We start from the raw sequence: 13,905 nt of genomic DNA on the forward strand, positions 1-13,905 counted from the left end.
TCTGCATCAGCTCCTGCTTCCTGACCTGCTTGAGTTCCAGTCCTGACTTCCTCTGGTGATGAAGAGCAATATGGAAGTAAGCTCAATAAACCCTTTCCTCCCCAACCTGCTTCTTGGTCATGATGTTTGTGCAGGAATAGAAACCCTGACTAAGACAACCAGTGTTCCATGTACCCCCATACTTCACCCTGCAGAACACGGTGTGACTCCGGTGGCTGAGGGCGGCTCCTTTTGGGGCTAGCCTCTGGCCTGCAAGACAAAGGAGGGAAGCCTATGGGTGCCGAATACCTCGGATGCACAGGTACCAAAAGCAACCAGGGAGAAAATAAAGGACCCAAGAAGACAGAAACATAGTCCATCGGCCACCTAGGGAAGAGGTCCCCATTGTCCCCTGCTCTGAAGCTGCACTCCCGACTGGTTCAATCTTTCTTTCCTCCCAGTGATGCTAAAGCTAAGGCCCCCGGAAAACAGCAACCTTCTTAGGCCAACTCAAGAGAAACGGTTCATGCAGGGCAACAGGAGCACACGCCTTGAATCCCAGCACTCAGGAGGCAGAGGCAGGAGGATCTCTGTGAATTTGAGGCCAGTCTCATCTACAGAGTGGGTTCCAGAACAGCCAAGGCTACACAGAGAAATCCTGTCTCAAAAAAACAAAACAAAGAGTTAAGGGTTCCCTCTGGCCAGGCCTGGAAGAGCAGGCCACTAAGATGCCCTCACTCACTCCATCACAGAGAGGCTAAGTCTGTGTCCCAAAGTCACACAGTCAGAAAGCTATCCCTTGGCCAACCTTCTGAGACCCAGAAACTGCCCTGGAAAGAAATATTCCCAAGAGACTGCCAAATTTGGGAGATCTTTGTAAACAGTTTCCCAAACCTTCTAAGGATCTAGTTTCAGTGGATAATGTCCCAGAAGGAACACGATTAGCATCTGTACAGAGAGTGGATCCCATGGCCTTATGCTCAAGAGCTCAGGGCATGATTACTAAAGACACTAAGATCCACCCAGAGCCAGAGTTTAGACAGTGTTTTACAAAAAGGGCAGCCACCAGCACCACAGGAAAGCAGCTATTCTGTTGGTAGGGCTCCTTGGCAGATCCAGCATCTGACCAGAGTGGCTCTTAGTGAATTAGTGCCTGTCACCATTGGCAAGCAATGCATAGGCCAAGGATGTGGGCTACAGAGTCACCAATCCTGACACTCAAATTCCACATCGTGAAACTCCAGAAAGGGATCTTTCGGAGCCTCACTTTCTACAGACAGACTGAAAACAATGGATGGCATTGCAAACATCCAGCTGCATGGCTGTAAGCAAACCAAAGCTCTGCTGTGTGTGTGATCCAGGAGACTCAGCTCCCAAGGCTTGTTTGTTTGTTTGTTTAGTTGGTTGGTTTTTTTTTTCAAGACAAGGTTTCTCTGTATATCCCTGGCTGTCCTGGAACTCACTCTGTAGACCAGGCTGGCCTCAAACTCAGAAATCCGCCTGCCTCTGCCTCCCAAGTGCTGGGATTAAAGGCATGAACCACCACTGCCCGGCCTTCCATGGCTTTCAAAGAATGATCTCCTGACCCTGTGCACTCTACAGGCAGCCCATGATGGCTCTACCACCCTGTGAAGGAACCACATGCCACCAGCTGAGGCACCTTCAGATTTTCAAATGCCAGAAGATCCCTACTGTGGGCCTCTCTACCCCCACAGTTTCAGCCTTCCACAAGGCATTAAAGGCACAGGCTACCCAAACCTCCTTGAACACAGGCTACATGTGGCTGAATTTGGTTAAGATGAGGAACAGGGTACATGAAGAACAACTTCTGTTTCCACACCAAACCACTAGGCAGGCTTGCTTGGGGGCAACAGGCCTAGGAGATCCCATAATGGATACCAGGGCCCGGCAGTGGTGGCACACGCCTTTAATCCCAGCACTTGGGAGGCAGAGGCAGGCGGATTTCTGAGTTGGAGGCCAGCCTGGTCTACAGAGTGAGTTCTAGGACAGCCAGGACTACACAGAGAAACCCTGTCTCAAAAAAAAAAAAAGAAAAAGAAAAAGAAAAAAAATCTTTAAAGTGTACTGTCAGTTGGGTCAGGCTCACATCTGAGTCCCTACCCCACCCCTGCCAGCTCTATAACTGCTCCATCCTTCAGAGCCTCCTTTACATTCTGAAAGGTAGTATAGGACAAGGAAGACATTTCATCCAGCCCATGTAAAGAAGACCTGATCCCAAGGGTCCTAGGAGGCCCCCCAGCTTGGTACACTGTGGCCAAACAATGGCCCTAAAAGGACTCACTCAGGCTGTTCTGGCTAACCCCAGGGGTGGCTGGCATGCAGCAGGCAGCCATGGATACCTATCCTATGAGGAGTGAATGGATGTTTTTAAAAGAAAGACACTGGGCCCACCCAGAGGGAGGGAGTGGCCTGGGAACCTCACTAGAACAAACGACCCATTTTATTTGTCCCCAAGTTCCCTCACCTCAGGAGCCCAGGCCTGGTGGCTCAGTAGAAACAAGAAAGAGAGAAACGAAAGTGGAACTACTAGGCAAGAGGCCTCTGGCCTCTGACCTCTGACCCCCACCCTCAGCACTTCTAGAAAACAGTAGAAAGCAATCACCCCACCACCACCAAACCTTCAAGAGAAGGCTACCTGTCTGCTGGCCTCCTGTTTAGTCTTACCAGAGGACACTATCTTCCCTTCACCGAGCACCTGCTGCACTTGCTGTTCCCTGCCACCACCACCCCCAGGCAGGCGCAAAGGCACAGTCATCAGAGCCAGCTGGCCAAGTCTTGAGCTCTGAGCACAGTGCCATCTCCACCGCCTACCACTCTGTGGGACATCAAATGCACACTGAGGATGCTCAGTTTACAACCCCTTGGTTTTCTTCCCAAACTGGGTATGGAGGACGGATATTACATTTAAGACAAGGTGACCCGGCCGGGTGGAAGCATTGTGGTTTTTTCAAGAGTCAACCAGCCCCCAAGGGGGAATCCCGACTCTCTCTGAATCTCTAAATGCTCTCATCTGGCAAGCATGGATGCACCGCCCGCCTGGGAGAGTGGGTTTACCCATCTACAATCATTCCAGGTCTGTGCAGGTTCCCAGCAGCCTCTGAGATCCACTGTGAGCTACTCACATACAAGGGAGGAGAGAGGAGGTAAAACACAGACCTTAAGAGGCTTGGCAGCCACCTGCACAAGCCAGCCATGCCAGCCATGCCAGCCGTCCCAGCCATGCCAGCCATGCCAGCCTGGGTCTGGGAGCACTGTGAACACCACAGTCCGCTGGTGAAAAGTCCAGAAGCTACAGAAGAAAACATCTTGGGGCTGTGTCTTCATCTCCCCCTCAAACCTTGAGCCTCCCCTGATATCTGGTACTGCATGTGCCAGGCCAGGCCCCAAAAATGTCCCCTTCCAGCCTCACCAGTACACTCCAAGGCAAACCAGCAGCAGAGGCAAGAAATCTTAAAAGGTGTGGAAAACAGATTTTTCCAAAAAGTGGCAACCAGCCTGGTGGCCCTGCCTTCCCTTTCTCCCATGGGCTGGGCTCCAACAAGGCATCAGACGACCTCTAGATCGTTGCAAACCTAGTGTGAGCAACAGGGATAGAGACCTATGCATCAAGATCTCACAGCCAAAGGCTGTGTGCACAGACCACCTGCCTGGGAATCTTTGCATCCCACATGCCTATCTGAAAAGGCCCCACCCAAGAAGCAGGAACCTGCCCAGTCTTGGTTTAGCCTACTTAACCGAGTGCTACCTACATGTGAGAGACAGAGTTTCTCTGTGTAGCCCTGGCTGTCCTGGAACTCACTCTGTAGACCAGGCTGGCCTCAAACTCAGAAATCCGCCTGCCTCTGTCTCCCAAGTGCTGGGATTAAAGACGTGCACCACCACTGCAGTTTGCATCTTTCAGACGAATCGCCTGCACATTCCACAGATCCAGGCCTGCTTTCCTGGAGAAGCTTCACCTTCTGAGGTGGCTGGATGAAGATGAAGACAGATGTGTGTCTGGCCAAGAGCCCAGGTATTTCGTTGGGCAAGCTGACACGCACAGGTCAGTAGGAAACTGATGACTACCCAAAAAAAGCACAAGCATCGTTTGGGGTTTCCACCAACCCCAGGCTCCAGGCAAGGACAGCTGGCCTGGAGCCCACTCCTGTCACCTGCCCTAGGCCCACAGTTCCTGAATTCCTGAACACAAAGGCAAAACCGAGCCAGGCCAGAGGGGAGCATGCCTCCTCCTGTCCTCGCCTGCAGAGCATGGTGGCAGCTCCTTTGGATGGTAGGAAGGTCACATGGCCACCCACATGGCCTCCACCACTCTTCAAGGAACAGGCTCTGGATATGGACACCCACCTGCAATTATACCGAAAGCTGCCTGCCCCTTCCGGGATGGCTACCTTTAGTCAAGTGGAACTCAGGGCTGTGACTGAGGCTTTGCACTCCTAGGCAGGACACTGCCCGCTCCATGGGTCCTTCAGCATCTCCAGGGAGTGCTCAGCCCTCTCAGTAAATAAATACCACCTCCGGAGAGAGACCTTCTCTGTCCAGAGCGCTGAGTGGCCTCAGCTACCCCAGCACAATTCTCTCCAGTTTGCGAGCGTCCAGGCTCCTTGCAGCTTGCAGTGTGTGAGATGTGCAGACATGCTGGCTCATCTTTCACAGGCACTAGCAGAAAAAGAGCAGAACCCAGCACAGGGGCACTGGGCAGATGCTGAGCCAATGAATGAGGCTAACCCAGGACCTATCCCCCTTTCACCTCAGGTGCTTCTCTCCTAACCCCGAGGACTTCAGGGTCACAAGGAGCTTTGGCTGAGCCAGAGACCAACAGAGGCTTCTGAAAGCACCAGGCAGCTCTTTGACCCCATCACATGCCTCCTGAGTGCAGTGTTCGTTGCTTGTTGTAGGTATCGGCACTCCAAAGCTCTCCTGTCAAGGAGCCCACTTTTTAAAGAGACAGATAGTATGCTCAGAGCAGGCAGAATAGTCAAAGGAAAGACAAGCCTAGCTCTGTGTGTGTGTGTGTGTGTGTGTGTGTGTGTGTGTGTGTGTTGGGGGTGGGGCCTCAGAACATCACAGAAGAACAGATGGAATGAAAGAGGAAAGGCATCTCTCAGAAGCTCTTGGGGGAAGGCCTTTGGCCTATGTATCCTGATTCACCCTCCAGGGACAACTGGTGACTTAGCAGAGTCCAATTAGGTGTGCCCTGGGACACTCTGAGCAGTTTACAGGGTGGGGCACCCAGCATGCACAGGCTTGGAGGGGGAGGTGCTGAAGCAGGAGCCTTGTGGGGGTTCCCTCCTGGGAGTGATTCTCAAATCCTCACATATCTGGAGACAGATCCACCCTAGTGAACCTTAAAAACAGGTGGTGGGAGGGTACTGTGGGGTGGGGGAGGGGGGACATCACAGGCTGCAGCTTGGCACCATAAGGGGCCCAGACCCCAGCCTGTGAGGCCCTGCTGGGGAGATGCAGGCCACAAAGGCTGCTTTCTGAGAAGGCTCAGAGCAGGCAAGACAAAGCCCCAGACAGATTCAAATAGCCCAATGGGAATGGCCAGACCTGCTCCAATACAATCATGCCCTCACTCACAGCTCCAGAAAGGGCCTGTTCGCTGGGAGACTTTAGTTCCAGCTGTTAGGAGGGGGCTCAGGCCTTAGAGCAGGACCTACTGTGTGACCTCGTGCCAACCTCTTCACCTGGGAGGTCTTGGTTTCTTTCTCCAACACCTTCCCCAAAGCTGGCCCTCCCAAAGCCCGGGAGGGAGAAGGCTGGGGCAAAGCCAGTTCAAGCGGAAGGGAAGACCTTCAAAACACAGCTCTTCTGAGGAAGGGCCTGCTTTCTCAGTCCAGTGTTACTTTTTAAAAGGATGTGCCTAAGCATTCTTTCAGAAGCTACTTTACCCAGGGTCCTCCTTATATCCTACCAGTCAGGGACCACATCACCAAGTTGCCACTGAATGCCCAAAACCTGCTAAGTCACTGAGAGGAACAACTAGGGGAGCTTGGGAGACCTGGTGATTAGGAACGGGAGACAGGGTCATGAGCCCAGCTATGTCTGGTACCTGCAGAACCCCTCAATCTTTTGTTTGCTTGTTTGTTTTTTCTTTTTTTTTTTTTAACAATGTTCTTTTTTTAAAAAAGGTTTATTTATTATTATAATTAAGTACACTGTAGCTGTCTTCAGACACACCAGAAGAGGGCATCAGATCTCATTATGGGTGGTTGTGAGCCACCATGTGGTTGCTGGGATTTGAACTCAGGACCTTCGGAAGAGCAGTCAGTGCTCTTACCCACTGAGCCATCTCACCAGCCCGTTTGTTTGTTTTTTTCAAGACAGGGTTTCTCTGTATAGTTCTGGCTGTCCTGGAACTCACTCTGTAGACCAGGCTGGCCTCAAACTCAGAAGTCCGCCTGCCTCTGCCTCCCAAGTGCTGGGATTAAAGGTGTGCGTCACCACTGCCCAGCAGAACCCCTCAATCTTACTATGGTGAAAAGAAATGCAAACCAAGGCATTCCTTCTCACCCCTGCATCTGGCCCACCACTGTGAGCTGAACATGTGAATTGTATCTCCTCCCACCCTGTCACCCTCTGAAACTGAAACAGTAAAACTGTTTCAGAACTGCCAAGAAAAAGTAGAATGTCTGTGACCTCTGACCCAACACCTGTCGACACACATCCAGGCAAGGGATGGGGCACCCACTGTCAAACTGTCTAGAGCAGCAGAAGGTAACCTCAGGAGTAGGAGAAGGCTCCGTCCTGTCAAGAGCTGAACAACACAGCATATGCGTAGACACACACACACAAAACGATACAGAAGCCCCAAAGGAAGCAGCAATGTGGAATTTCTCCAAGACATACAACCCCATGCATCATGTACTACTAGAGGCTGGCTGCAAGCTTCCCTTCAGTCACATCAACACCTATGGAGACAGCCTGCTGAGCCCCCTGAGCAGCTGAACTCAGGCCAAGAAGGGACAAGCTGGCTTTTCATCATGAGCTTTGGGCCCTCTGGATTTTGCAGCATGTGCCTGTATTTTGAGATGGGTGTGGGGAGGAGGACTTGGTGGTGCACACCTTAGATCTCAGCACTTAGAAGCAGAGATTGACAGGTCTCTGTAAGTTAGAGGTCAGCCTGAATTACAAAGTAAATTCTAGGTCAGACGGGGCTACATATCCCAGGATGGCTTTGAACACTCTGTGTAGCAAACCTTGAACCTCTGATCATCCTGCCTCCACCTTGATACTGCTTCGATTGCGGGAGCGTGTACCACCACACCCAGTTTTATGCGATGCAGAAGATCAAACCCCCCCTTCACTCCCGTGTTCATGCATGCTAGGTAAGCATTCTACCGACTGAGCTTCATTTCAAGCCCTAAATATTTAAAAAGGGGAAAAATCAGAAATGTTAGCTAATAATAGTAACGGGATTATTAATGAAGATGGCATTTTCATAAAGCACAGAATGAATGAATTCTTCAGAATGACCAAACTAAAAACAAAAAACCAAAACCAAAACCAGGACTACCTCCTTGCATTCATAATTCCTTCAGATTCTCCAGCTAGGAGGCTGCAGCAGTCTGCCAAAGGCAAGGGTTATAAGAGCCAGATGCAGGTGGTAAAGGACAACAGCCACCAGGTGGGCCGCCTCTTCAGCCCAATCCAATGACCTGAGGTTCAGTTCCACCAATTCCACCTCCTAGCAAGAGGGTCAGTTAGGACGTGTATCACAGGCCACACCTGCAGAACAACTAAAACTTAGTCCTGGGTCGCTAAATCTACAAAGCCAAATGCACATCACATGGAGGGTCAGTCGTGAACCAAGCCCCGGAAACCGAGGCAGCTTTTTTAAATCAAAGACTCGATGTCTACCCCCACGGCAGGTCCAGTCCACACCCACGAGCTGGAGAAAGAGGTTTATTTGCAAGGCTGGGTTACATTTTTCTTTTTTCTTTTTTTAAAGATTTATTTACTATTATATATAAATACACTGTAGCTGTCTTTAAACACACCAGAAGAGGGCATCAGATCTCATTAAGGGTGGTTGTGAGCCACCATGTGGTTGCTGGAATTTGAACTCAGGACCTTCAGAATTGTAGTCAGTGCTCCTACCCACTGAGCCATCTCACCAGCCCCATGGGTTACATTTTTCATGTATTGCTATAAAGCGAACCTGACTCACGTCACGATGCCTCTCTTCATCACAGCTCTGAGATTATGGCAAAGCCAGCTTCTGAAATAGACAGAAAAATGCTGGGCTACACACCAGCATCATTCAACCCTGGAAACGCTCCTCTTTTCTCCCTCTGCAGAATCTCCTAGAATTTCAGCCTGGAATACTAAGCTATTTCAGCAGAAAGCAACCTCCAGATGGCTTTGTGTTAAAGGATAAAATAGGGTTGGGGGTGTAGCTTAGCGGTACTTGCCTATCATGCACAGGTTCAATTCTCTAGCATAAACACAAACGAAGAAGACTGCCAGGCACACTTAGAACCCAACTCTAGAGAGGAGGCCAAGGCAGAAGGAACAAAAGTTCAAGGCCAGCCTAGGCTACATAGTGAGACTGTCTCAAATCATGGGGGTTGGTGGGTGGGAGGGGTGGGAATGTACAACCCTAGGGGAAGAGACAGGCCCAGAAGCATTCTCCAAAACCAGGTTATTGCAGACACCAAATTCCAAGCACCATACACCAAAACTGCATTGTACTTCAATCTACTGCCTAATACCTGTCCTGAACTCCAGAAAGTGCTTGGTACACGTACGTATCAACAAAGTCCTGGGTCCCTTCTGAGACCTGTATAAACAGAGGCCCTGGTGGGCTAGGACACAACTTGGCCTGAGATGTCCCCATGAGCCCATTTCCTGAAAGCTGAGGTAGACCAGATGGCCTCCAGTTTTCTCAAGGATGAGAACCTCCCAGATATGCTGTAGGAGTCTCCAAAGTTCATCTTAGCCTGACAAGAAGGACACTGAACAAACACGGAGGCAGCTTTCTCCAGTAAACACTCCAGCTGAGCTCACATGAGCCTTCCAACCAGTGCACACAGTGCCTCACGGATCACAAGCCTCGGTTTCCCCATTTCTGTTAGAGAGCTTGCATGAGATAAGACATATTAAAATCTACAGTGGAAAGCTGGGTGTGGTGGCTTACATTTAATTCTATCACTCAGGGGGCTGAGGCAGGAAGGTCCTCAGGTATTTGAGGCCAGAATGGGCTAGAGAGAGACAACATCTCAAAGTAAACAAAAACTACAGAAGACAGGCAAGGTTCACCATCACCTTACAGCAAAGGATCTTCCACCTACAACTCAGGTCTCCTAGAAGCAAAGAGGGGGAGGAGAGGAGATGGAAGGGGAGGCTTAACCAGCAAAGAAGGAAACCCAGGCCAGCCGCTACCCTCAGCTGAACACTCCCCAAGGCCCACCCTTTTCTCTACTTCCCCTGGGAACCCTGACTGCCATCTTAGAAAAGCCACAGAAAGGAGGAATGAAGGAGCATCCAAGTCACTTCTAGCTAGGGAGAGAGAGGCAGGTTCGAAGGGTAAACGAACTTAACCAGAACATATTCCTATACTTGGGAGGAGACACCAAGGGGGGGTGGGAATAAACAAGGCCACTTGAAACAGGTTGGTTCAAAGCCCATCGGTTGGCCAGTCAGAGGCCCCATGCTATCAGGGCACATATTTAAAAGGTTGGCTTTTGTATCTGCCCATGATAGGTACGGCACCTACCAGGAATTGGCTCCAACTATCTATGGAAGGGACTTGTCGCATTCCCCTCAGGAAAAACAGAACCTGTTACACTGCAGAGGGTACGGCTAGACTTCGAAAAGGAGAGCGTCCCTAGAGACAATTAGCAGCAGCTGGACTTTAACAAGGGTAAGAGTGACTGAAAAGAGAGGCTCTGTTCTCTGAGCAAGTCTCAAGGTCTCAGGGATGGACTGTGAGCTCTTAATGGAAGGAGACATATGGACCATGCCCGCTCTGGCACCAGCAACCCCACCCCCACCCCCACCCCCACCTCCCGGTCTGTAAACCACGGACTAAATGAGATGAGCTCCTGCGAAAGGATTTTTACAAGGCCCGACCATCAGCTAAACCACTCATTCCAGTGCAGTTGAGCAGTCCTCACATTTGGAGCACAGTTCAAGTCATTTCCCAACATCCCTGGCCCCCTCTGTCAGGAAATTCACAGACAGCTCACCATCCATCAATACACAAACGCTGCACCCTCGGCTTCTGAATGTCAAGAACAGGACGATGCCCATTCACAGGGTCTCCGGAGCCACTTAGATCACTCCAGCATTCACAATAAACAACACACAGTAGAGGGGGTTGGGGGAGGGGACTACTATCTCAACAGTTGTTTAGTTAATAATGCGGCCACCAGGGGGCTCTGTCCTGAAAGTAAAGAAGCAACAGAAAAACTCTTTCTGGTGTTTTCTTTTCCTTCTTAAGCTTCAAGCTACAAAGCATTGAAAGCTATACTAATAAAAACGTGCATTAGGATTCCTGAGCCGCTGGAACGGCCCGGAGAGTTTCTGCCATCTCTCTTAAGCCAATACTTGGGCAGAGGAAGGCAAGTAGACCTCGAATTCAACCACCCTTCCTGAGAAATGAATGCTCAATAAAGATTTCCCCTGGATGGGCTGACACCCCGGGGTGCCTGAGACCCTCCCCCCCCCCACCTCTTTAAAGGAGGGAGGGCCCACAAGAAAGGCAAGCCAACCCGCAGGTCTGGCAGTGAGTCCTCAACCTTAAATCTCTGCTAGGGCTCTTTTGCTACAGCCTGCTAATTACAGAATAAAACACACCAGGCCAAGGCCAAGCCTCGGGTATAGATAAAGGGTGATAGCACAAACCCATAGTGCCATCAATAAAAAGGATGCAAGGGATGAACTGGGGTTTCCCAAGAATTATTTGACAGCAGGGGGAGCTCTGGTCCCCTCGAGTCAGAACTGGACTTCCAGAACACGACAGAGGGGCTTCTCCAAATTTTTCTGCTGTCTAGGGCAACCTTTTCACAGTGTGTTTATTTATGGTGCCAGCATCCAACTGTCCTTTTTTTAAAAAAATGTTCCATAAGCCCTGGGCTTTTCCAAAGCTCTGGCTTCGAGTTCCTCTTGATTTCCTTGTGATTTCTGGGCTGCACTGAACGCCCTGCCGACCGTGAAAAGCCTGCTTTCTCCTAAGAGGCCTGTCTGGGAGACTCAGCCAAACCCACAAGGGAACTATAAGGGGTGCAGAACCAGGGCCCCCTTATAAATAGGCATTATCCCATCCAGTTGTGGCCAAAGAGGGCCTGGAAAGCTCGCCTGGGGCAAAGAAGCAGCAGGCTCTTGGACAGGCATGAGGGGCAAGGCAGTGCTTCCAGGGCGGCCTCTACGTGCCAGCTCAGACTGCTAACTAACCCCTGTGCACCAAGGGATAAAGGAAACCCAACTGTTCAGTTCTCCAAAATTCGGGGCACACACCAGGGGTGGCAGTACAAGTGAAATCCATCCTCAGAAGTCAAATCTACCAAGTGAAAAGACTATTTAACAAAAGGTTTCCGCCCCGAGTTTGCAAAAGGCTTTGGGGGGCTGGGTTCTCTTAGGCTTTCATTGAGAAGCTGTGACCAACAGCTCTGCGGAGAAGCACACCTGAGTCAAGGAACCCAGCACTTCTGTAACGTATTAAGAGCAAGATCCATCAAAGCCCTCGCTCGGTCTCTGCCACTGAAGCACCAGCGCGGGGAGCAACCAGGTGCTCAGCCGGAATGGCAGAAAACAATTCTACCCTACATGGGTCCACCCATCACTTTCTATGCCCTGCCACTCCTTGGCCCTGGGACTACAGGCAGGTACCCCACCTCTCTGCTGATAGGTGTCCCTCTTCTCAGACACGTGGCCCAGAATCACCACCCTGGCTAATTTGCCAGGCTGCTGCGAGGCTCTAATGAGACAGCAAATCACCACAGACAAGCCAAGTATCGCTACTCATTTCGACCGGGCTTAAGCCGGCTGATGTGCAATGACAGCTTCAGGAGCTGTGCACACGCGAGGCACATAGTAGGCTCCACACAAACGCGGGTACGCTGCTCTCTACTAAGGGGAAGGAGAGGAAGGAAGAAAAACACACCGGTCCAAAAGTACCCTCAAGCTCCTGACTGCTGGCGTGGACTCCCCGATTTCCCGGGTCTCACCACCCCGGAAGACCAGGGACCTCCCGGCACGACCCTGGTGCACCTGAGAGCAGCGGTCCGAGCCCAACGCCTACAGTGGCCACGCTCCCCTCGGACACAGCCCGCGGCCCCCTGCGGCCACCTTGCTGCTCAGAAGCAGCCTCGGCGCGCGCCGCTCCTTCCCGGGTCGCCGGTCGCCCGCCCCCCGCGCCCGCCGAGGGGAGCTAGGCTCGGGCCGCGGGGGGTTCCCAAGCCGCGTCCCTCCTCACCTGCACAGCTCCGCGAAGGCCTGGAAATTGAGCTTCTTGACTTTCTTCTCGCTCAGCCAGTAGCCAACTCTCTTCCCTTTCAGGAAGGTCTGCATCTTCTTCCTCCTCGGCCCCCCGGGAGCCTGGGTCCGGAGGAAATCGCCCACAGGCCGAGCGTGTGGGGCCGGCGCGCGCCGCGAGCGTGCGGGCACCTCCTCCGGCGGCGGGGACGCGGAGCGGGCTTCAGCGCGCGGTCCTACCGGGCGGGGCGGCGGGCGGGGCGGGCCGGGGCGGGGCGGCGGCCGGGGGCGGAGGCTCAGCGCGCCGCGCCACTGGCTGGGCCCCGCGGGTGGGCGAGCACCGCCGCCGCCCCGCCCCCTCCGCCCCGCGGGGCTCGCCCGCGCAGGGACGTGCGCCCCGCAGCATGGCACGCCGCTCCGGGACTCTAGGGATTCCGGGCCCGCCGCCCGTGACCGCACCCGTGCCTCGAGCCCGAGCAGGAGTACGCCGTCCCGCGGCGCGGGTTCGCCCGCGCGTGCCTCTCGAACGCACGGGGACACCTCCCCCCACCTCGGGGAGCGCGCCGCCGTGTTCCCCCGCCCTTCCTGCCCCAGCGCCCGCGCACACGCCGCGCACACGCGGGGCCTGGGGCCGAGCTCCCGGAGGAGGAAACGAGGGTGGCCGCCAGGGGGCGCCGTTAGGCCTTAAAGGCGCCGCCGCTAGTGGCGAGGTGCTGGATGGTGGCCAGGGCAGAGTGTGGGGTGAGGGAGTCGTGGTGTGGGCGCCTTGTGTCTATCTTGGAGGGCGGCCAAACCGCTGGGCTTCGTTGCTCCTTGGCAGCCCAGCGGGATTGCCCCCGAGGCAATTCGTTCAGTTGTCCTGTAATATCTACACGGCTGCCCCAGGTTCACACTCTGGGGTCCCTTTCAACTGAGGGAGAGAAGCAGCCAGGGTGCACGTAGCATCTTCTGGAGAGCCTTTTCTTTGCCAGGTGAAGGGGCATAGGTCGGTGTCTATCGTAGTGCCTGGATCCTCTGAGCCACCTGCCCTGCCATCTCCAGCCTCTGCTCCAGGCATAGGGAGGAGAAATTGGAGGCTCTCCCCAGACGCAGACAGGAAAAAAATGGGTTCTGGTGTGTAAAGCAAAACATTTTATCTGGCTTTGGAAATAAAAGACAGTTTATGAAGGTCTGAGATGAGAAAAGGCTTGAAGGAGAAATGAAAGTTGTTAGTAGAGTGACAGAAACGGGCCTTGACCACACTTGAGGAGTTAGACCAAGTCCCTTTTTCGGCTTAGATCCTGACCTTGGGCAGTGTCCTTGGTCCCCCTTAGTTCAGTTTTAGCAAGAATCCTGCTGAGTCAGAAAAGTTCACCGTCCTTGGTATCAGATCCCTGCACCCTGTCTACTGTAAGAATGCTGTCAAGTGGGGCTGCTGAGACGGCTCGGCTGGTAAGGGCACTTGTGGCCAAGCCTGACAACCAGAGTTCTGTTCTCTACAGCGTGGAT

The 13,905-nt window shown here is 52.8% G+C and overlaps 1 protein-coding gene across 4 annotated transcripts in view; it reads right to left on the bottom strand.

The window, feature by feature from the left end:
• Positions 1 to 12,664, bottom strand: part of Itpk1 (inositol-tetrakisphosphate 1-kinase) — a 140,666-nt gene extending 128,002 nt beyond the window's left edge. The window contains exon 1 of one of the 4 annotated variants that reach the window (XM_031355378.1): positions 12,419 to 12,664. In XM_031355378.1, coding sequence (XP_031211238.1) covers positions 12,419 to 12,513 — 95 coding nt within the window. In that variant the 5' untranslated portion in view covers positions 12,514 to 12,664. The other 3 variants (XM_031355388.1, XM_031355383.1, XM_031355385.1) reach the window with 3 other exon arrangements.
• Positions 12,665 to 13,905: the final 1,241 nt, after the last annotated feature.

Source organism: Mastomys coucha, unplaced genomic scaffold, assembly GCF_008632895.1.
Source record: "Mastomys coucha isolate ucsf_1 unplaced genomic scaffold, UCSF_Mcou_1 pScaffold6, whole genome shotgun sequence".
NCBI lineage: Eukaryota > Metazoa > Chordata > Mammalia > Rodentia > Muridae > Mastomys > Mastomys coucha.